The sequence below is a fragment of the Eucyclogobius newberryi genome, unplaced genomic scaffold, assembly GCF_026437365.1.
Source record: "Eucyclogobius newberryi isolate DKJ021-1_F unplaced genomic scaffold, fEucNew1.0.hap1 SCAF_10, whole genome shotgun sequence".
Taxonomy (NCBI): domain Eukaryota; kingdom Metazoa; phylum Chordata; class Actinopteri; order Gobiiformes; family Gobiidae; genus Eucyclogobius; species Eucyclogobius newberryi.
The window spans coordinates 1,446,639-1,467,907 of record NW_027315724.1 but is presented as its reverse complement, the minus strand read 5'-3'; the positions used below and the strand labels follow the sequence as shown (position 1 = coordinate 1,467,907).

General features: G+C 47.1%; 1 protein-coding gene across 2 annotated transcripts in view; it reads right to left on the bottom strand.

Moving 5' to 3' along the window:
- Positions 1-270: 270 nt before the first annotated feature.
- Positions 271-21,269, bottom strand: part of LOC140373017 (calpain-9) — a 76,557-nt gene continuing 55,558 nt past the window's right edge. Inside the window, exons 5-20 of one of the 2 annotated variants that reach the window (XM_072459854.1) lie at positions 17,997-18,168; positions 17,785-17,856; positions 11,096-11,187; positions 10,946-11,020; positions 9,728-9,867; positions 7,871-8,022; positions 7,581-7,789; positions 7,447-7,492; positions 7,122-7,196; positions 6,801-6,861; positions 6,573-6,637; positions 2,892-2,960; positions 2,735-2,813; positions 2,250-2,366; positions 480-538; positions 275-403 (exon numbers count right to left, since the gene is read on the bottom strand). In XM_072459854.1, the coding sequence (XP_072315955.1) occupies positions 377-403; positions 480-538; positions 2,250-2,366; positions 2,735-2,813; positions 2,892-2,960; positions 6,573-6,637; positions 6,801-6,861; positions 7,122-7,196; positions 7,447-7,492; positions 7,581-7,789; positions 7,871-8,022; positions 9,728-9,867; positions 10,946-11,020; positions 11,096-11,187; positions 17,785-17,856; positions 17,997-18,168 (1,510 nt within the window). In that variant the 3' untranslated portion in view covers positions 275-376. Of the gene's footprint in view, positions 404-479; positions 539-2,249; positions 2,367-2,734; positions 2,961-6,572; positions 6,638-6,800; positions 6,862-7,121; positions 7,197-7,446; positions 7,493-7,580; positions 7,790-7,870; positions 8,023-9,727; positions 9,868-10,945; positions 11,021-11,095; positions 11,188-17,784; positions 17,857-17,996; positions 18,169-21,269 lie in introns of both variants that reach the window. The other variant, XM_072459845.1, reaches the window with a different exon arrangement.

The following is a 21,269-nucleotide window of genomic DNA, read 5'->3' as shown; positions in this document are numbered from 1 at the left end:
ACTCGTTAGCTCAGCCCACTGATTTTTACGGTCTATGGTCCCAATACTCAGCAGCTTGTTGTGAATGCGCATTTGAAATGCACAAGTGTGAGTATTGGGACAGGAAACTCTGAGTTGGCTCAGTCTAAGAGAACTCTAAAACTTCTCCTTTCTACTGAACAATACTTATAATGATTGAATAATAAACTGTTTGCTTTATTAATAAGACACCATGAACCGGTTAGTAGTTTAATTGTTTTATCAATTCACAATGTTCTAATTTTTTTAATTTTAATATTGTAGCAAAACAACAACAAACAAGTGTAAATGATGAGTTTACAAAGAAAAAGGCACAACTACAGCTGGTATAAAAGCATGACTTCTTCTGAAGACAGACTCAGTTGTACATCGTCATCTGAAGCCACTGAAACAAAACACAATCGTACAAGAAACAAGTTTCAAAAGGATTTCAAAAGGATTTCAGAACCTGCAGACTGTACCTGTCTGTAACTGAGTGTAATCGCTCCCATTCCAACCATATCATATGACTGAAATTTACCTGCCAGAAAACAAAAGTAACACATTTAAGAATTCTGAAGAACAGGACTCAACTTAATATGTGGAAAATCATACTATGATCTACCAACATGTGGAAGACTAATTGAGTACCGTTTCAGTGGGTAGTAATAAGTCAAATTTCATTTCTGATATTTTACAGTAAAAACACTCATTGTTGACTTAATTTCTTTCTTTCTTTGCTCTATTTTTAGAGCATAATATGTGACCAGAGAACAGTTAACACCAAAAAAATTCTTCACGAGAGGAATGCGTGTCCCGAATTCTGTAGCTCTGCAACAAAGTTGTGTCCAGAATGATTGTGGCCACACCCCCAGACTAACCCTATGGCCGCATCTAAAGTTATCCACATTTTTGTGACAACATTTATGGTCTACGCAAAGTAGGACAACGCATTAAGATATATTGAAAATCTGAAAATTGCTCCCATTTGAGCCAAACAAGTCTGATTAAGATCAAATTTAAAATCAGTTTTGCCAAGTTGCCAAGTTTGGACCAGTTTATTGTGAAAAAATTGAAATGGGCACAATAGCACCCCCTACAGAGTGACCTTTAAATGAACATGGACAGACAAAAATTAGTTTTACGAAAATGTTTAAAACTTTGCCCAAAATTCTATTTTGTTGTCCCGATCAAAAAAGCCAATCAGACCAATGCCTGTAGCGATGACAGAAACCTCCCACGTTATCCCCATGGGAAAATAGCAAAATCTCTCAAATTACCACATTTTTATGCTTCAGTCTTTAACAAAATCATCTGTGGGCAATAACCCGATCAAGATCAAATCTGTTATCACATTTTTTATTCCAATCGCTACGATCTCTGTGAAATTGTAATGTCTTGTATGATGAATAATAGGATTTTTTTAATAACAGTTCTGTTAGTTTTTGATGTTCAGTGTCATATAATGTCTAGTCTTTTTCATTTTTGTTAATTTGTTGTTTGTTTGACTGGGTTCAGGGCCGTTCACTTTGAAGGATGCAATTTGTAACACTTCTGATGTCATTGGGTCGATTGTATTGATCGTACCGTTGAAAACTCTTGAATGTTTTTAATTTTTCTGGTTGAAAACAACAAACACAAGAACCATAAGAACACTGAACAGCTGAAAGGTTAAAAAAGAAAACCAAAGGGTTCATGCTGGAAACTGGCATCAAACCAAAAACCTGATCAAGAAAAAGATAAAAAGGAGAGAGGTCCAATCCTAATAATCCCCACTCCCTCCAAGTCTCCTTTCTAGCCATGTTAGCCTTGTTAGCCTTGTTAGCTTGCTATGCAGCCTGTTTTCCAATGGGGCCATAGACTGTCAGCTTTGTTTGTTTTGGTCCCGTGGTGTTATCAGACTTGTGCCTTCCATGTTCACACATCCCTTCTTCTTCTTCTTTGGGATTATGTGTGTCAAACAATGATTTTAAAGCCAAGTTTGTAGCAGAGGTTTGTCAGCTCAAAGCACCACCATAACCCAATTGTGCAATTGTACCGCCAACCTGTGGGTCAGTGGTTCTGACTTCTCTACCATGTCGGGATGTTGGGTGCGGGATCCGAACCGCCAACCTTCGGATCAGAAGCCGTGCGCTCTGCCACTACTCAGTGGTTGGTAACTTGGTTTACAAAATTATCCCAGATGTAAATCAAAAGCACGTGTTAAAAAAGTACATAGTAAACAAAAAAAAGTCTCAAAGCAAATGTCTTACGGATCATGCTCTCCAGCTTCATGAGCACATAGAGGAAGCCAGGGTAACTGATGGTCAAGTCCGGCTCTGTGTACCTCAGGCCGACTAGCTGCATCACCACATCGTCCACAGAGATTCCTGTAAAATCAAGTCTGATGTTAAACATCTGATTGAACAAAAATAACACATTTACTCTGGATTTTCTGCTTTACACACATAGATCAAGGTTTTCTTCTAAAAATTATCCAGTCGTCAGATAAATATCAGTTTGACTGGAAAAGAAGTTGCACTATATTTTTGTAGTCGTTTTTAAGCATGTTTTGGCCTGATCTGACGGCACAAGAAGGATGAACAAGCTCCGCATGCTGAGAAATCTCCCATCCAAATTGCACGACAAACATATGAAAGCATCAGTCTTATCAATAACAAGGTGGCTCCCTCTGCTGATGTGGCTTTTGAACACAGAGTAGCTTATATTCGAGATAAAGACATCTCAAAAGTCTCACCAGCAGCCTTCAGAGCTGGGCCCACCTCCTGGTACTCCAGTCTCTGGCTCTTGTTCTTGTCAAACACCAGGAAGATGTCCTGCATACATACACTGTCAGCAGTCCAAACATGAGACACAGGCAAGAGGGAAAAAGCATGTGGAAAGCTGTGACTCACTGTCCACTTCCGGATCTTGTCCCACAGAGCCTGGAACTCAGGCCAGTTTAGAGCAGCGATCCCTTGTGTCTGAAGGACATGGTCAGGAACATGAACGTGTCCTGAACTATGCGTTCGATATGTTTGTACAGTCAATGCATGGAGTGGCTTTTGACTCACAACAATAAGTGGTTGGATCTCATTCCCAGGGGCCTTTCTGAGGGGGTTTGTATGGAGCCCCTTGGGTGTACAGAATCAATCTAAATAAAAAATGCACAATATCTTCAAGCTATCTCCTAAACTGCCTGGCAGGACACTCTACTCTAGATGAATGGCTCTTCATCTGCCTGGATGAACTGCCTCCTGATGAACCTCCGTCTCTCCTCCTGATGGTTCTGTCCATCCATGGGATTAGGATCTCTCCCTTACTGTGGTTCTACTCCAGGTTTCTAATTTCTCCCAAAGGGTTTTCTAGTTTATTCGGCAGAGGGTGGGTCCGAGGACAGGATTTATCAGTCTTTATTACGAGATGATATTTTCACAAAGGAGCTGACATATAATGAGCCTGGACACTTATTTCTTGAACATGAAACTGAAGAAAAACATTGGCACAGAGAAACGGGCAGTGATTATAGCGGCTTTGCAGGAGGTAACTGACAAAATTACAACGGCAGTAGATGCATGCAAAGATATTCAATTTTTTTTAGTAATGCCCAAAATTCCAACAGCAGTTGCCTCAATGGGTGACGTGAAAATAGATCCGGCCCTGAATGACGAACTAGACAATGGAATCTCTGCTTTAAAGAACACTGTCTCTATATTACAAACCAGGTGTGTGTTTTGACTGTTAAACTGAACAGGCTGGAGAATCACAACTGCAGAGGAAATCTGCAGATTGTCGGTATGCCAGAGGACACTGAAGGAAAGATATGGTCAAGTAAATGAATTGGATGACTTGGATTGGATGACTTGGATTCCTGAATATTTAAAACTTCCCAAATAAGCTGGGGAAATAAAGCTTGACCATGCACATTGCTTTCTGGCTCACAAGCCTGAACCAGCGTTCCACAACTTCAATGACAAACATTGCGTTTTGGCTGCATCCAGAGGTCTTGCTGCGGGCCAACCGAGCTCGAACAAGCCCCATGTCTTTCTTCAATGACTAATCTGCGATAGTGGTCAAGAAACGTAAAATGTTTGACCAAATGAAATCCCACCTGAGAGAGACGAAAGTGGAATAGGCTCTGCTTTAATGAAATGACTCACGCTCCATCCTTCCCTCACTCGTGAACAAGACCCCGAGATACTTGAACTCCTCCACTTGGGGCAAGGACTCCCCACCCACCTGGAGAGGGCAAGGACCCCCCACCCACCTGGAGAGGACAAGGACTCCCCACCCACCTGAAGAGGAAAAGGACCCCCCACCCACCTGAAGAGGAAAAGGACCCCCCACCCACCTGAAGAGGACAAGGACCCCCCACCCACCTGAAGAGGACAAGGACCCCCCACCCACCTGGAGAGGACAAGGACTCCCCACCCACCTGGAGAGGACAAGGACTACCCACCCACCTGAAGAGGACAAGGACTCCCCACCCACCTGGAGAGGACAAGGACTCCCCACCCACCTGAAGAGGACAAGGACTCCCCACCCACCTGGAGAGGACAAGGACTCCCCACCCACCTGGAGAGGACAAGGACTCCCCACCCACCTGAAGAGGACAAGGACTCCCCACCCACCTGAAGAGGACAAGGACTCCCCACCCACCTGGAGAGGACAAGGACCCCCCACCCACCTGGAGAGGACAAGGACTCCCCACCCACCTGGAGTTCTTCTATTGAGAGTGTTTTTTAAACTTCCTATAAGTGATCTGTTCTTTTCCTCTGTATCTACCTGCGTTGCAACAATGAAATTTCCCCATGTGTGGACAATAAAGGATTATCGTATCTTACCTTTTTCAACCGGAAAAGTTGAAGAACCATGGCCTCGGATTTGAAGCTGATTCTCATCCCAGACGCTTCACACTCGGCTCAAACCATCCCAGTGCAGCTGCAGGTCAGAGTTTGATGGAGCAATCAGGACATCGTTTGCGAACAGCAGAGATGAGATCCTGTGGTCCCCAAACCGGACACCCTCTGACCCCTGACCACACCCTCTGACCCTTGACCACGGGTTACCTAACCCTAACCCGGAACACAAGAAACTGGAGAAATACCAAGGGCTAAGAAAGGAGTTGGAGAAGACATGGAAAGTGAAGGCAAACGTGGTGCCCGTGGTCGCTGGAGCACTTGGGGCAGTGACCCTCAAACCGGAGGAGTGGCTACAGCAGAACCCTGGAAAAATCTCAGTCCAAAAAAGTGCAGTGCTAGGAATAGCACAGATACACAGACATGCAGACCTCAGACATGACACGGACAGCTGTGTCCTGCAGAAGTTCTCTGACGACTCTGCCATCATCGGACTCATCACAGACAACGATGATGTGGAGGACAGAGGACTGGAGCAGGACTTTGTGGACTGGTGTCAGCGGAACCACCTCCTCATCAACGCGGGGATGACCAAGGAGATGGTACTGGACTTCCACAGAGGCCACGCCCCCCTCACCAGTGAACATCCAGGGACGGGACTTTGAGAGAGTGACTCATACAAGTACCTGGTGTTCATCTGAACCACAAACTGGACTGGACTCATAACACAGACTGTACAGGAAGAGCCAGAGTCGGCTCTACCTCCTGAGGAAACTCAGGTCTTTTGGAGTTACAGGGCCACTCCTGACAAGGCCGCCCTGACAGGGCCACTCCTGACAGGGCCACTCCTGAAGACCTTCTCTGACTCTGTGGTGCATCAGCTCCTGTAGGTGTGGTCATCACAGAGGGAGAGGAAGAAGCTGGACAAAGCTCCGTCCTGGGCTGTCCTCTGGACTCGGTGCAGGAGGTTCCTGGCTAAACTCACATCTATGCTGGACCATGAGTGTCGCACCGGTCGGCACTAGATCATACACTCATAACTCACGGAAGTCCGAATTTGGAAGTTACAGAATCCAATATGGCGGCACTCGTGGCGGCCCAAATCACATGCATGCAGAAATATTTTCTGTCTTGCAGCAGTAAATTCACAGATCTATTGGCCCAGCTGTTAGAACCTCAACATGCCACGCTGGAGATTTTGGGTTCGACTCCTGCTCCGACCTATTTTTTTTTAACTTTTTAACTTATATATTAGTCTAGTTTGTTACATTTTCCCCCCTTGTACCCTCGTACCCATGTGCAATACTGTCATACCCATGTGCAATACTGTCATACCCATGTGCAATACTGTCATACCCATGTGCAATACTGACATACCCATGTGCAATACTGTCATACCCATGTGCAATACTGACATACCCATGTGCAATACTGACATACCCATGTGCAATACTGTCATACCCATGTGCAATACTGTCATACCCATGTGCAATACTGACATACCCATGTGCAATACTGTCATACCCATGTGCAATACTGACATACCCATGTGCAATACTGTCATACCCATGTGCAATACTGACATACCCATGTGCAATACTGACGGTCTACGCTTGTTTCACTCCAATTCAGTTTCAAATGTGTCCCTCCACCTCACTTCAAATAGTATATTTTATTTAATATATATTTGATTATATTTTCATGCTAAATTAGAGGCTATTGAGTGTTGAAGGATACGTCCATGAGCACCACCAGACTCTTACAATGCTCCAGAGACAGGAACTTCTCACTGCCATTCAGAACTGCAAACATCCAGAGGAAACACAACACAACTTGTAAAGGTGAATGATTCTTCTCTGCTAGAAATGAGTATCTCAGAACTGAGATATAGCAGTAAAAATGACTTCTAAATCATTTAAGTCAAAAGCAATAGCACAAAGAGATGGCTAACTGGGGCTTACTGACCTCCTCCCTGGAAAGCCTCCTTCAGAAAGTTGTAGAGGTGCAGTGGTTTGCAGGAGCCTTTCTGAAAACACAAAACTACACAATCATGTTCTGAATGTTCATGTTCTGTTCTACAGGTGACATCAGTCCCCTGTATTCTGCTGTGTCTCCTGGATCTGCAGGAATAATACCTGAACAAATGTTTAGATATTAACTACACAAATATGTTTGGTCTCAACTTTTAACAAAACATATTTTTATTATGTTGAAGAAGACATTATATCACCCACAAAAAATGGCAGACTACAATTTGGCAATTGAGAGCATTTATAACCCTCTCACCTTGTCAGAGTGTTTCTCAAAAAGACGCCTGGTGGATTTAGGAGAAGGCAGAGCTGCTTCATGTGGATATGAAGGCTGTGGAGAAAGAAGCACCGCTGGAGTCAATCCAACATAAATGTACTTGTGTGTACACGTGTATTTGCGTACATGCATATACACTAGTATAGTATAGTATAGCCAATAGCAAAAGTATAGCTAAAGTTCCTTCTATGACGTTACAGATGTCGTCACACTATTGTACAAACCAAAAGTAACTCATGTATTTGATAAGTTTCATGCATGACTCAGATGTTGAGTGTCCCTCTGCTCTCTGTGCAGAACCCACTTTCTTCACTGAGGACATGTCCTGTGTGGCTGGTTTTTGAGCAGGGCTGAAACACAACGAGGCCATCACGTCTCTGCTCTTCATTATTATAATAAATGATACATTTAAAGCACAGTCACCAATGTGAGGCTGACCTTGCATCTTTGCCCTGGTCAGTCAGCACTCGGAGGAGGAAGGCCCCGTGCTGACTGACCTCGGCAGTGGACGGGATGATGATGTAGCGTCCTGGGGGCAGGCTGTCCCGCAGCACCACCTCCCGCCGAGATGAGTACTTGGGGCTACAGAGGAGAGGTCGGGCGGAGCTCAGGTCGGAGGGGGACAGGTATGTGTTTTGAGGGTGGGCCTGGAACGGGGGCAGTTCATTAACATTTAATATTATTATTATTTTGCGATAACCAAACCATGAAAGTGCCGTTGTCCCCACCCTGTACACATGCAGAGCCATGGACAGGTCTATTCCTCTGCGTCGCTGGTGCTTCTGCATCAGAGACAGCACAAAAGAGCAGACGCCAGTCTCTAAGGAAACGCCAACCTTAGAGAGCTCCAACGGGAACTGAGGGTTCTGCCAGAACAGGCCTGCAATTGACGTGGGTTAGGTCATTCTCACAGTTCACGGGGTTAGGTCATTCTCACAGTTCACAGGGTTAGGTCATTCTCACAGTTCACGGGGTTAGGTCATTCTCACAGTTCACGGGGTTAGGTCATTCTCACAGTTCACATGGTTAGGTCATTCTCACAGTTCACAGGGTTAGGTCATTCTCACAGTTCACAGGGTTAGGTCATTCTCACAGTTCACAGGGCAGGGTTAACCCTAACCCATCGTCTTATGTTGTCTTGTGTTTGTCACATCTCTGTCTTTTTTCTGGATTTTTGATTATTTGAGGAGTTTGTGCTCAAAATAAATGCTAAATGGTCACATTTATATAGCACTACTTTTCAAGGCATTCAAAGCACTTTTTCATCAAGGACCCAGTCACCCATTCACACACATGTCAGTTGTTCAAAGACACTCAGGGCGAGTGTCTTGGTAAGTGTCTTGCCCAATGACACAATGGCAGTATTCACCTGAGGCAGCTGCGATTGTACCGCCAACCTGTGGGTCAGTGGTTCTGACCGCTCTACCAGGATGTTAATGCCGGGAGCGGGATACGAACCGACAACCTTTGGATCAGAAGATGATGTAAGGTCATTCTCACAGGGTAAGGTCATTCTCAAAGGGTAAGGTCATTCTAATAGGGTAAGGTCATTCACTCACAGGGTAAGGTCATTCTCACACAGGGTAAGGTCATTCTCACAGGGTAAGGTCATTCACACACAGGGTAAGGTCATTCTCACAGGGTAAGGTCATTCACACACAGGGTAAGGTCATTCACACACAGGGTAAGGTCATTCTCACAGGGTAAGGTCATTCACACACAGGGTAAGGTCATTCTCACAGGGTAAGGTCATTCTCACAGGGTAAGGTCATTCTAATAGGGTAAGGTCATTCACACACAGGGTAAGGTCATTCTCACAGGGTAAGGTCATTCACACACAGGGTAAGGTCATTCTCACAGGGTAAGGTCATTCTAATAGGGTAAGGTCATTCACACACAGGGTAAGGTCATTCTCACAGGGTAAGGTCATTCACACACAGGGTAAGGTCATTCTCACAGGGTAAGGTCATTCTCACAGGGTAAGGTCATTCTCCAAGGGTAAGGTCATTCACACACAGGGTAAGGTCATTCTCCAAGGGTAAGGTCATTCACACACAGGGTAAGGTCATTCTCCAAGGGTAAGGTCATTCACACACAGGGTAAGGTCATTCTCACAGGGTAAGGTCATTCACACACAGGGTAAGGTCATTCTCACAGGGTAAGGTCATTCTCACAGGGTAAGGTCATTCTAATAGGGTAAGGTCATTCACACACAGGGTAAGGTCATTCTCACAGGGTAAGGTCATTCACACACAGGGTAAGGTCATTCTCACAGGGTAAGGTCATTCTCACAGGGTAAGGTCATTCTCCAAGGGTAAGGTCATTCACACACAGGGTAAGGTCATTCTCCAAGGGTAAGGTCATTCACACACAGGGTAAGGTCATTCTCCAAGGGTAAGGTCATTCACACACAGGGTAAGGTCATTCACACACAGGGTAAGGTCATTCACACACAGGGTAAGGTCATTCTCACAGGGTAAGGTCATTCTCATAGGGTAAGGTCATTCACACACAGGGTAAGGTCATTCTCATAGGGTAAGGTCATTCTCACAGGGTAGGGTCATTACTTGCCCATTCATACGTACTTGAGTGAGCAGGGCCGCCTGCTGAGATGCTTGGGACCCAGATCCCATGGTGCATTAGACAGTGCCACTGGCTGGGAGACTCTGTCAGGTGACACACCTCCATCAAGTCAAAGTTCTGTCGGAAGTCTGCCACAGACATCCTGACAGCACAAGAACAAGAAACAGGTGAATGGGAATGAATCATAGCATAAAACATAGGGTTACACACTGCTCTTACACACTTTAATTGACTGATAATTTGTTGGATTCCTAAAAACTACAAGAAAACTAAACATTTGGACCGGACTGAGAAACACATACAGGATTTTTGCAGGCAAAAAGATAAGAGTGCACAGCAACAACAGTGTCCACTGCACTCGCTTCTTTACCTAAACTCATCTTTTCATTGTGAAGTGCAACTATTGACAAGAGTAAACACATAAGAGTGGGCCCGTGTTTCCTGACTCTTCATTGGTTAAACAGCATTGTGTGATCACTTGCCGACTAAGGTAGAAAGTTGCGGCGCTAGGCCAGCTATGATGCTAACTTCGCTGTAACACTAACTCACTCAGGACTCTCTTAAATGGACATTAACAGAGTGGACCGATTTGAAGAAGTTGGACAAACTTCTCATGGATTTATCAAAGGAAAAACCTGTGTCATTTTCAACTGTATCTTGTCCAGAGGTCAGACACAGAGGACGAGACCAGGGCTGATTCACACAGCCAGGGCCATCATTTATGTGTCACGAGCTTTAGCTTTGCGTGTAAGTGTAAAACTAGTTTGTGTCTGCATTTTTCACATTATACATTTGGAGTTTAGGCAGAAATATCTCTTCACTTCACTGTTTCCATTGTTTGTGCATCACTCTCTCCTAAAAAGATTAAAATAAAATCTTTTAGCCCAGATGCTGTTTTCAGTGTGTCCTCCACTACACTTCGTTGGCCGTAGGGGCTCTGTGTGAGCCCAGAAAGACTCTGATGCCAGTCCAGTCGTAAAGCTGTGTTCTACGAGAGTGAAGCAGCGTCCTCTGTCTTCAAGTACAGATGACTGGGACTGACTAGGCACAAGTACAAATCTGAAGAAAGTCTGATTAAAAATGTGTCCTCAGTTCTAGATGAAAGAATCTGTTGTTTATTTGATTTTTCTCCACCCAGTCAGTCCGTACAAAAAGCATATTACAGTTAGGATCTTATGAATGGAACAAGTGTATTGATGGAGTGTGAGGAGTATACAGACCAGAACTCCCCGTCCTCGCGATTGACCCAGCCAAGCCTTTGCTGATCCTGGGGCCTCACAGTGCTCCACTCTGAGCTGCGGACGCACACCAGCACTTTAAATACAGTATACACACTATAGCCAACAATGACAACAGAAGAAAGCAAAGACCTCTGGGCGTCACTCCATGGCCCCTCCCACTCTGTGTTGCCCCAGGGGTTCAGGAGCCGCACCAGATCTACAGGACCACGAGTCGTCATCACCTACACGAGGTCAAGATCAACGGGTTTACACACAACTAATCTTTTTTGTTTTTTATTTAGAACTGAACTCATCATTTCAGATGTATAGGAGATTTGCTTCTTTGAACCCTACTATTATTTGTTGGGGATTAACTTGACAGTTGAAAGGCCGTGAAGTATACACTTAATCTGTGAAGAATGATCAAATCAAATCAATTTATTTTTGTAAGGCCCAAAATCACAACAACAGTCGCCTCTGAGGGCCACAGGGAGAAATGAATCAACAATGTCTGTGGTGGCGATGGAGTCAGACAATGTCTGTGGTGGCGATGAAGTCAGACAATGTCTGTGGTGGCGAGGGACGATGTCCCAGGGTCCTCTGTCCTTAGACTCTCCTTCTCGGCCAGGAAAAACTACAAAAAAAACCTCTTTGGGAAAAAAGCGTAGAAACCTGGAGGAGTTCCAGTGAAGGAGAGATCCGACTCTCACAGACGGACACGAGGAGACTGGAGCTGGACCCACTCTTCAGGCAGATGAGGGAATGATGTCTTTGTGGTTAATAATGGCCCCGCTTTCAGAAGACAAGGCAAGGGACCTTTATTTGTAGAGCACAATTCGTACACAAGGCAATTCAAAGTGCATCACACAACAGGAAAAATGCATTCAAATCACAAAGAAATGACAGAAATCACAAAACCGAAAAAGACATAAAAGAGAAGAGAGCAAAGAAAAGTCACAAACACAGCTAAACACAACAGTTTCATCTTAGATTTGAACATTGTCAGAGCAGAACCGGTCTCACATCTTCAGGAGGAATGTTCATGATTTTAGAAGCATAAAACTGAGACACAGATTCTCCATGTTTAGTCCTGACTCTGGCACCAGCAGGAGGCCGGTCCATGTTTAGTCCTGACTCTGGCACCAGCAGGAGGCCGGTCCATGTTTAGTCCTGACTCTGGCACCAGCAGGAGGCCGCTCCATGTTTAGTCCTGACTCTGGCACCAGCAGGAGGCCGGTCCATGTTTAGTCCTGACTCTGGCACCAGCAGGAGGCCGCTCCATGTTTAGTCCTGACTCTGGCACCAGCAGGAGGCCGCTCCATGTTTAGTCCTGACTCTGGCACCAGCAGGAGGCCGCTCCATGTTTAGTCCTGACTCTGGCACCAGCAGGAGGCCGCTCCATGTTTAGTCCTGACTCTGGCACCAGCAGGAGGCCGCTCCATGTTTAGTCCTGACTCTGGCACCAGCAGGAGGCCGCTCCATGTTTAGTCCTGACTCTGGCACCAGCAGGAGGCCGCTCCATGTTTAGTCCTGACTCTGGGCACCAGCAAGAGGCCGCTCCATGTTTAGTCCTGACTCTGGCACCAGCAGGAGGCCGGTCCATGTTTAGTCCTGACTCTGGCACCAGCAGGAGGCCGCTCCATGTTTAGTCCTGACTCTGGCACCAGCAGGAGGCCGGTCCATGTTTAGTCCTGACTCTGGCACCAGCAGGAGGCCGGTCCATGTTTAGTCCTGACTCTGGCACCAGCAGGAGGCCGGTCCATGTTTAGTCCTGACTCTGGCACCAGCAGGAGGCCGCTCCATGTTTAGTCCTGACTCTGGCACCAGCAGGAGGCCGCTCCATGTTTAGTCCTGACTCTGGCACCAGCAGGAGGCCGCTCCATGTTTAGTCCTGACTCTGGGCACCAGCAAGAGGCCGGTCCATGTTTAGTCCTGACTCTGGCACCAGCAGGAGGCCGGTCCATGTTTAGTCCTGACTCTGGCACCAGCAGGAGGCCGGTCCATGTTTAGTCCTAACTCTGGCACCAGCAGGAGGCCGGTCCATGTTTAGTCCTGACTCTGGCACCAGCAAGAGGCCGGTCCATGTTTAGTCCTAACTCTGGCACCAGCAGGAGGCCGGTCCATGTTTAGTCCTGACTCTGGCACCAGCAAGAGGCCGGTCCATGTTTAGTCCTGACTCTGGCACCAGCAGGAGGCCGGTCCATGTTTAGTCCTGACTCTGGCACCAGCAGGAGGCCGGTCCATGTTTAGTCCTAACTCTGGCACCAGCAGGAGGCCGGTCCATGTTTAGTCCTGACTCTGGGCACCAGCAAGAGGCCGGTCCATGTTTAGTCCTGACTCTGGCACCAGCAAGAGGCCGGTCCATGTTTAGTCCTGACTCTGGCACCAGCAGGAGGCCGGTCCATGTTTAGTCCTGACTCTGGCACCAGCAGGAGGCCGGTCCATGTTTAGTCCTGACTCTGGCACCAGCAGGAGGCCGGTCCATGTTTAGTCCTAACTCTGGCACCAGCAGGAGGCCGGTCCATGTTTAGTCCTGACTCTGGCACCAGCAAGAGGCCGGTCCATGTTTAGTCCTGACTCTGGCACCAGCAAGAGGCCGGTCCATGTTTAGTCCTGACTCTGGCACCAGCAGGAGGCCGGTCCATGTTTAGTCCTGACTCTGGCACCAGCAGGAGGCCGCTCCATGTTTAGTCCTAACTCTGGCACCAGCAGGAGGCCGGTCCATGTTTAGTCCTGACTCTGGCACCAGCAGGAGGCCGGTCCATGTTTAGTCCTGACTTTGGCACCAGCAGGAGGCTGGTCCATGTTTAGTCCTGACTCTGGCACCAGCAGGAGGCCGCTCCATGTTTAGTCTTGACTTTGGCACCAGCAGGAGGCTGGTCCATGTTTAGTCCTGACTCTGGCACCAGCAGGAGGCTGGTCCATGTTTAGTCCTGACTCTGGCACCAGCAGGAGGCCGTCCATGTTTAGTCCTGACTCTGGCACCAGCAGAAGGCCGGTCCATGTTTAGTCCTGACTCTGGCACCAGCAGGAGGCCGGTCCATGTTTAGTCCTGACTCTGGCACCAGCAGGAGGCCGGTCCATGTTTAGTCCTGACTCTGGCACCAGCAGGAGGCCATTCCATGTTTAGTCCTGACTCTGGGCACCAGCAAGAGGCCGGTCCTTGTTTAGTCCTGACTCTGGCACCAGCAAGAGGCCGGTCCATGTTTAGTCCTGACTCTGGCACCAGCAGGAGGCCGGTCCATGTTTAGTCCTGACTCTGGCACCAGCAGGAGGCCGGTCCATGTTTAGTCCTGACTCTGGCACCAGCAGGAGGCCGGTCCATGTTTAGTCCTGACTCTGGCACCAGCAGGAGGCCGGTCCATGTTTAGTCCTGACTCTGGCACCAGCAGGAGGCCGGTCCATGTTTAGTCCTGACTCTGGCACCAGCAGGAGGCCGGTCCATGTTTAGTCCTGACTCTGGCACCAGCAGGAGGCTGGTCCATGTTTAGTCCTGACTCTGGCACCAGCAGGAGGCCGCTCCATGTTTAGTCTTGACTTTGGCACCAGCAGGAGGCTGGTCCATGTTTAGTCCTGACTCTGGCACCAGCAGGAGGCTGGTCCATGTTTAGTCCTGACTCTGGCACCAGCAGGAGGCCGTCCATGTTTAGTCCTGACTCTGGCACCAGCAGAAGGCCGGTCCATGTTTAGTCCTGACTCTGGCACCAGCAGGAGGCCGGTCCATGTTTAGTCCTGACTCTGGCACCAGCAGGAGGCCGCTCCATGTTTAGTTCTGACTCTGGCACCAGCAGGAGGCCGGTCCATGTTTAGTCCTGACTCTGGCACCAGCAGGAGGCCGGTCCATGTTTAGTCCTGACTCTGGCACCAGCAGGAGGCCGGTCCATGTTTAGCGAGACTCTGGAGGTGACGCTAACACTTTCTCCTTGTTTCTGTGGGATAAAGACTATGATTTCAGTCTTGGCTGAGTTCAGCTTTGCATCCACACTCTGACTCTGACACCAGCAGGAGGCCCTCTGGCACCAGCAGGAGGCCGGTCCACACACTGATCTGTTGGATGCAGTGACAGAGTGAATCCACTGGTCCATATTCACCTGCCGACAGTGAAACATAGATCTGAGTGTCGTCTGCATCATTGTGATAGGACACATTTTCACTGCGTATCAACTGACCTAACGGCAGCATGTAGAGGTTGAACAGAAGGGGACCCAGGACTGACCCTTGGGGCACTCCACAGGTCAGGTGCATGTGGTCTGAGACACAGCTACCAATTTCAACAAAGTACTTCCTGTCTTCCAGATAGGACCTTAACCAGTTTAGGGCAGTGCCAGTGATGCCCAAGGGGGACTAAGGGGGTACCAAAGTTTAGTTAAGCGTTTCTAGATGGCCCTCTTTTACTGCTGCTAAGTCTTTGCAGCACTGAACGTAGACTTGCCAAAAACCCTGCAAAGGCTACCTATTGCTCTGAAATCCAGAAGCTCAAGGCAGCAGGCTACATAGCACAGATCTTTCTTAGCACGTTTCCCTTTAGTTTGAAATGTGACAGGTTTACTTTCTGTTCGAATACCACACACAAAGACACACATACACATACACTGCTGCCAATTAAAGGACATTCTCAAGTTATTTCAATCACCTCTGATTCTCTAACTGCAATCAAAGGCCCACACTGTCCACTCCAATCAGCGTTATTTCCCCTTGGTTAATGTGGACATCTCTACACCTCCCAGTCCTCTAGTCTCTGTAAGAGGGTCCCACCCTGTCCTCTAGTCTCTGTAAGAGGGTCCCACCCAGTCCTCTAGTCTCTGTAAGAGGGTCCCACCCTGTCCTCTAGTCTCTGTAAGAGGGTCCCACCCTGTCCTCTAGTCTCTGTAAGAGGGTCCCACCCTGTCCTCTAGTCTCTGTAAGAGGGGCCCACCCTGTCCTCTAGTCTCTGTAAGAGGGTCCCACCCTGTCCTCTAGTCTCTGTAAGAGGGCCCCATGATGGACAGTGTCAAAAGCAGCATCAGATCTAACAGAATTAAGACTGAGGCTTTGCCCGTGTCAGTGTTCAGGAGGATGTCATTTGTCACCATGACAACAGCAGTCTCGGTCACCATGACAACAGCAGTCTCAGTCACCATGACAACAGCAGTCTCAGTCACCATGACAACAGCAGTCTCAGTGCTGTGATGAGGTCTAAAACCTGACTGAAACACATCAAATGAGCGCTCTTGCCTCCCAAGAAGGAGATCATGGGTTTGATTCCCGGACCAGACCAACATCACATGATCTCTCTGGGTGGAGTCTGCATGTTCTCCCCGTGTTACTGTGGGTTCTCTCTGGGTTCTCCGGCTCCTCCCACCGTCCAAAGACATGCATGTGTTAGGTAAAATTGGCAACTCTAAATTGGCCCTATGGACAGGTGTTGAAAATTTGCATATTCTGCTATAGCACTTAAAACATTGCATCTGGTTCGTCCAATGTGCAATGCTATGTTCAGAAATAACCCTTGCTCTTCTTTAGGAGAGGCTTTATGACCACTCCCCCTGACCCCTGCTCTTCTTTAGGAAAGGCTTTATGACCACTCCCCCTGACCCCTGCTCTTCTTTAGGAAAGGCTTTACGACCACTCCCCCTGACCCCTGACCCCTCCCCCTGACCCCTCCCCCTGCTCTTCTTTAGGAGAGGCTTTATGACCGCAGTTTTCAAAGACATTGTGAATGTTCCAGATTGAAGCGACATGTTAACTATGTGAGTGATGCTAACAAACTGTTCAGCACAGACTTTAGAAATCTGAAGGCTCACACATGGAGGCAGCTGTAGATGAACTCAGACTGGTGATGATCTCATGGACAGTTTTGTCAGTTACTGGTGCAAAGTGAGTTAGCTCTAAGTGTCTTGGTGGTTTTAGGGTTATTTTGTTCATTGTGGGATTTATATCATTTTTAATGCCCTGAACTTTGTCATTAAAGAATAATGCAAACTCATTACACTTGGATGTGGAAATGAGTTCTAACGGCAGCTGAGCTGGAGGGTTTGTTAATCTGTTTACTGTGGCAAACGGGACACGCGAGTTGTTACTGCAGCTTCCAATAATTTCAGAAAAATATCTTTCCCTAGTTCTACATAAGATTAGGTTGTACATGTTCAGCTTCTCTTTGTAAATCTCTTTTTGAACCTGGAGCTTTGACTTGCGCCATTTCCATTTGGCCCTGTGACACTCCCTTTTCTGTGCCCTGACCCAATCATCATGTTGATCCAACTGTCAATCTCACGCTCCATCCTTCCCTCACTCGTGAACAAGACCCCGAGATACTTGAACTCCTCCACTTGGGGCAAGGACTCCACCCACCTGGAGAGGGCAGGACACCTTTTTCCGGTCGAGAACCATGGCCTCGGATCTGGAGGAGCTGATTCTCATCCCAGACGCTTCACACTCAGCTCAAACATCAGTGCAGCTGCAGGTCCGGGTTTGATGGAGCAATTGTTGGTTTTAAAGCCCAACAATCACATTTTGGAATTGAATAATGGCACCAATTTTTTCAGCCATAAAAATTATTTCACTTTTGTTCCTTTACACTGACGGAGAAAAGTCTGAACTATGTGCTAGTTGTGTATGTGCATAGGCCCAGTAAATACAGAGATATGAACCATAAATCTCATAAACAAATCTGACTCTTACACAGTGAATTCTACCCGAGAATTCTGACTTGACCTTCAGCTGGCATAATTTTTGCGTGAAGTTTATTTTGAAGTAACAGGACTGAATTGAGAACAACTTATGATATACTACTCTTCCACCTCTGACTGTTCATAATGAAAGCCCTTCATAGTGTTTGAAGTGTGCTGCAGTGTACATACATGTTCCACGGCAGTCAGAGAGTAAGCGTGACGGAACATGATTCCCAGGGGATTCTTCTGCTCTAAAGGACCCTGCAACAAACACACACAGAACCCACTGAAGCAGCACCACAGAACAAGCATGGATCCTACTGAACCCTGTCCCTGTCAGACTGTTCCATTGTGCCTGTCAGACTGTTCCACACTGTCCCTGGCAGACTGTTCCACTGTACCTGGCAGTTTGCACAGTTGATGAGAGCTCCTTTGACCAGAAGCGACTGGATGAATTGGTTCATGTCTCTGGGTAGACGATCAATGGTGAGTACCTCAGCCACACCCCCAGTCATGTCCACCATGGCCTCGTGTGGATAGCCCATGTCCAGAGCCCGGTATCCGCCCTTGAGCCTGCAAACACACAACGGCAGATGAGCGCAGGGCGGAGCAGGAAGCTGCACCAGAAGTGCACATGATATCCAAACAGTATGTGTAATAATGGAACATCAAAACTTAATGGTCGGTTCTTCAAGATAAGCTAATAATACATTGAAGAAACTAGTATTTTGTGGAGAAAAAAAAGAAAAAACATATATTGTTCTGATCATCTTGTTGGTCTTGTTGTTTTTAAGTTGTACGTGTGTCTTGCTCGCTGATTCAACAACTAGGTTTGGTCAAATCCAATTTGTATTTTATAGGATCAGTTAAAACTTTATTTATATCTTGGCTTAAAATGTTATACCTTTTCAAGTGTTTTCTTGTGTTGTATTTTTTCGGCTCGTTGACCAGGTTATTGTAAATGAAAATCTGTTCTCAACTGACCTGTTTGGTCGTGGCAGTTTCCAAAGCGCTTCAGAACATTGCTCTGAAACATGATTCAGGGCCCTTATCACGTGACCTAAATGGTTCATGAACCATTGTTGTTTCACAGGTGTTTCATTCAGGCTTTTGTCTTGAGTTTATTCACAGACAGACAAACGAACCACAGAAAAGCAAATTCTGCCTCCAAACCTTGACTCAAAGTCTGAACTTGCTCCCAAAAAGTTTAAAAAAGACACATTAGTCCCATGTTGATGGTTTGTGAAAGCTACGTCTTTGGACTTCCGGTTATGGTCGTGGGCTGAAAAGTCGCACTCGCGCCGCAGCCACAGAGGTTTGTTTTAAATTTGATGTTTGACCCACATAATCCCAGATAAAAATGAAGAGAGAAAGAGAGACAAGAGATGAGTAAAATGGGAAAACACAAGACTGCAAGACCTAAACAATCATGATAAAGATCAAATCAAGATATCGAATCAAGATAACGGTCCAAAGTTCCATTCGAAAACAGCCCGCCTCACGAGCTAACAAAGCTAAAATGGCTAATGGGTCCAGCACGGTGGTCCACAGCCCATCCCTTGTACATGAGAAACAATATTAGGCTATTAATTAAAGCCTACATTGTGTTTCTACAGCCTAATTATGGTTAAACAAAAATAAAAACCTGTTTAATACTGACAATGAAAATAATACTAAATTATACAATAATTTAGATCTATAGGTAGATCTTCGGGCTTTGATGAATATAAAAGTAGCTTGTGAGCTGAAAATGTGTGGGCACTCCGGCTTTAGACAATACAGTTGAGCTGCAGACACTGAGGGGCGATATGGTGACGCTCCGGGCCCAGGGCCCAGGCGATGAAGCTGCAGACAGAGAACAGGAATATGATAGTAAGAGCCTGGATTTGGTGTCCAGATCCCCTAACATCAAGTCCCTCACCTCCCCCCTGCTGGACCCCCTGCTGGACCCCATCAGTTCTCCTACAGAGCCAACAGGTCTGTGGACGACGCCATCAACCTGGCTCTCCACTTCACCTGCAGCACCTAGACCCTGGGAACCTGCACCAGGATCCTGTTTGTGGACTTCAGCTCTGCATCAACACCACCTCCTGCTCCAGGACAAGCTCTCCCAGCTCAACATGCCTGACTCCACCTGCAGGGGGAGCACTGACTCCACCTGCAGGGGGAGCACTGACTTCCTGTCGGATCAGAGGCAGTGTGTGCAGCTGGGGAAGAATGTCTCAGACACTCAGACTATCAGCACAGGAGCTCCACAGGGCTGTGTACTTTACCCCCTGCTCTTCTCCCTGTACACAAACTGCTGCAACTCCAGCCACGACTTCGTAAAACTGACTAAGTTTGCGGACGACACCACCCTCATCACCATGATGACACCACCCTCATCACCATGACGACACCACCCTCATCACCATGATGACACCACCATCATCACCATGACGACACCACCCTCATCGGGCTCATCTTGAACGGGGATGAGTCTGTCTACAGGAGGTGGAGCAGCTGGTGTCCTGGTGCAGCGGTAACAACCTGGAGTTCAAAGCCCAGAAGACAGTGGAGATGATCGTGGACTTCAGTAAAGTCACAGCCCCCCCCTCACCATCACAGACTCCACCATCTCCACTGTGGACTCCCTCCTCTTCCTCTGCACCACCATTACCAGGACCTCAAGTGGGAGCCACCATCAGCTCCTCATCAAGAAGCTCCAGCAGAGGATGAACTTCCTGCAGCAGCTGAAGAAAGACAAACTGACAGAGGAGATGATGGTGCAGTTCTACACTGCCATCATTGAGTCCATCCTCACCTCCTCCATCACCTCCTTCATCACCTCCTCCATCACCTCCTCCATCACCTCCTCCATCACCTCCTCCATCACCTCCTCCATCACAGTGTGGTACGGACAGGAGCCACAGCCAGGGACAAACAGAGACTAAAGCGCATTGAGAAGGTGATCAGCAGCAGACTTCCATCTCTGCAGGACCTGTACGTCTCCAGGACTCTGGGACGAACAGGTCGGATCACAGTCGACTCTTCTCACCCTGGAGACGGACAATTTGAGCCACTCCCCTCAGGCAGGAGGCCACTCCCCTCAGTCAGGAGGCCACTCCCCTCAGGCAGGAGGCCACTCCCCTCAGGCAGGAGGCTACGGTCCATCCGGACCAGAACCTCCCTCCACAAGAACAGTTTCTTTCCCTCTGCTGTTGGACTCATGAACACTTCTTAAACACCTTCACTCACTGCACTATCACTTCTTATTGCACTACATAACTTTATACTTTATATTTTATTATGTACATATCACGCCGTTCAGTATTCAATGTTTTGTTGTTTGTCTTGCACCAAACCACCAGGACAAGTTCCTATGTCTGTGAATTTTGTTCATTGACAAACGGCAAAAAACCTTATTCTAATTCTGATTGGACAATCTTTACACATACTGAATCAAATACAAAAAATACAAAACATGGCAGTAATAATTAGTTTGGACGCTGAGAAGGATTTTGATACTGTAAGCTAGCCATATTTATTTAAAGTGCTGAACAAATTTCATATCAATTATTTAATTATAAAAAATAACATTGGAGGTCTTTACGATGTTTGAAGATCAAGAATCAAAATCAATGGTCATCTGGCAAATCCACTGACTCTGGAAAGGGGGGTCGGGCAGGTCTGTG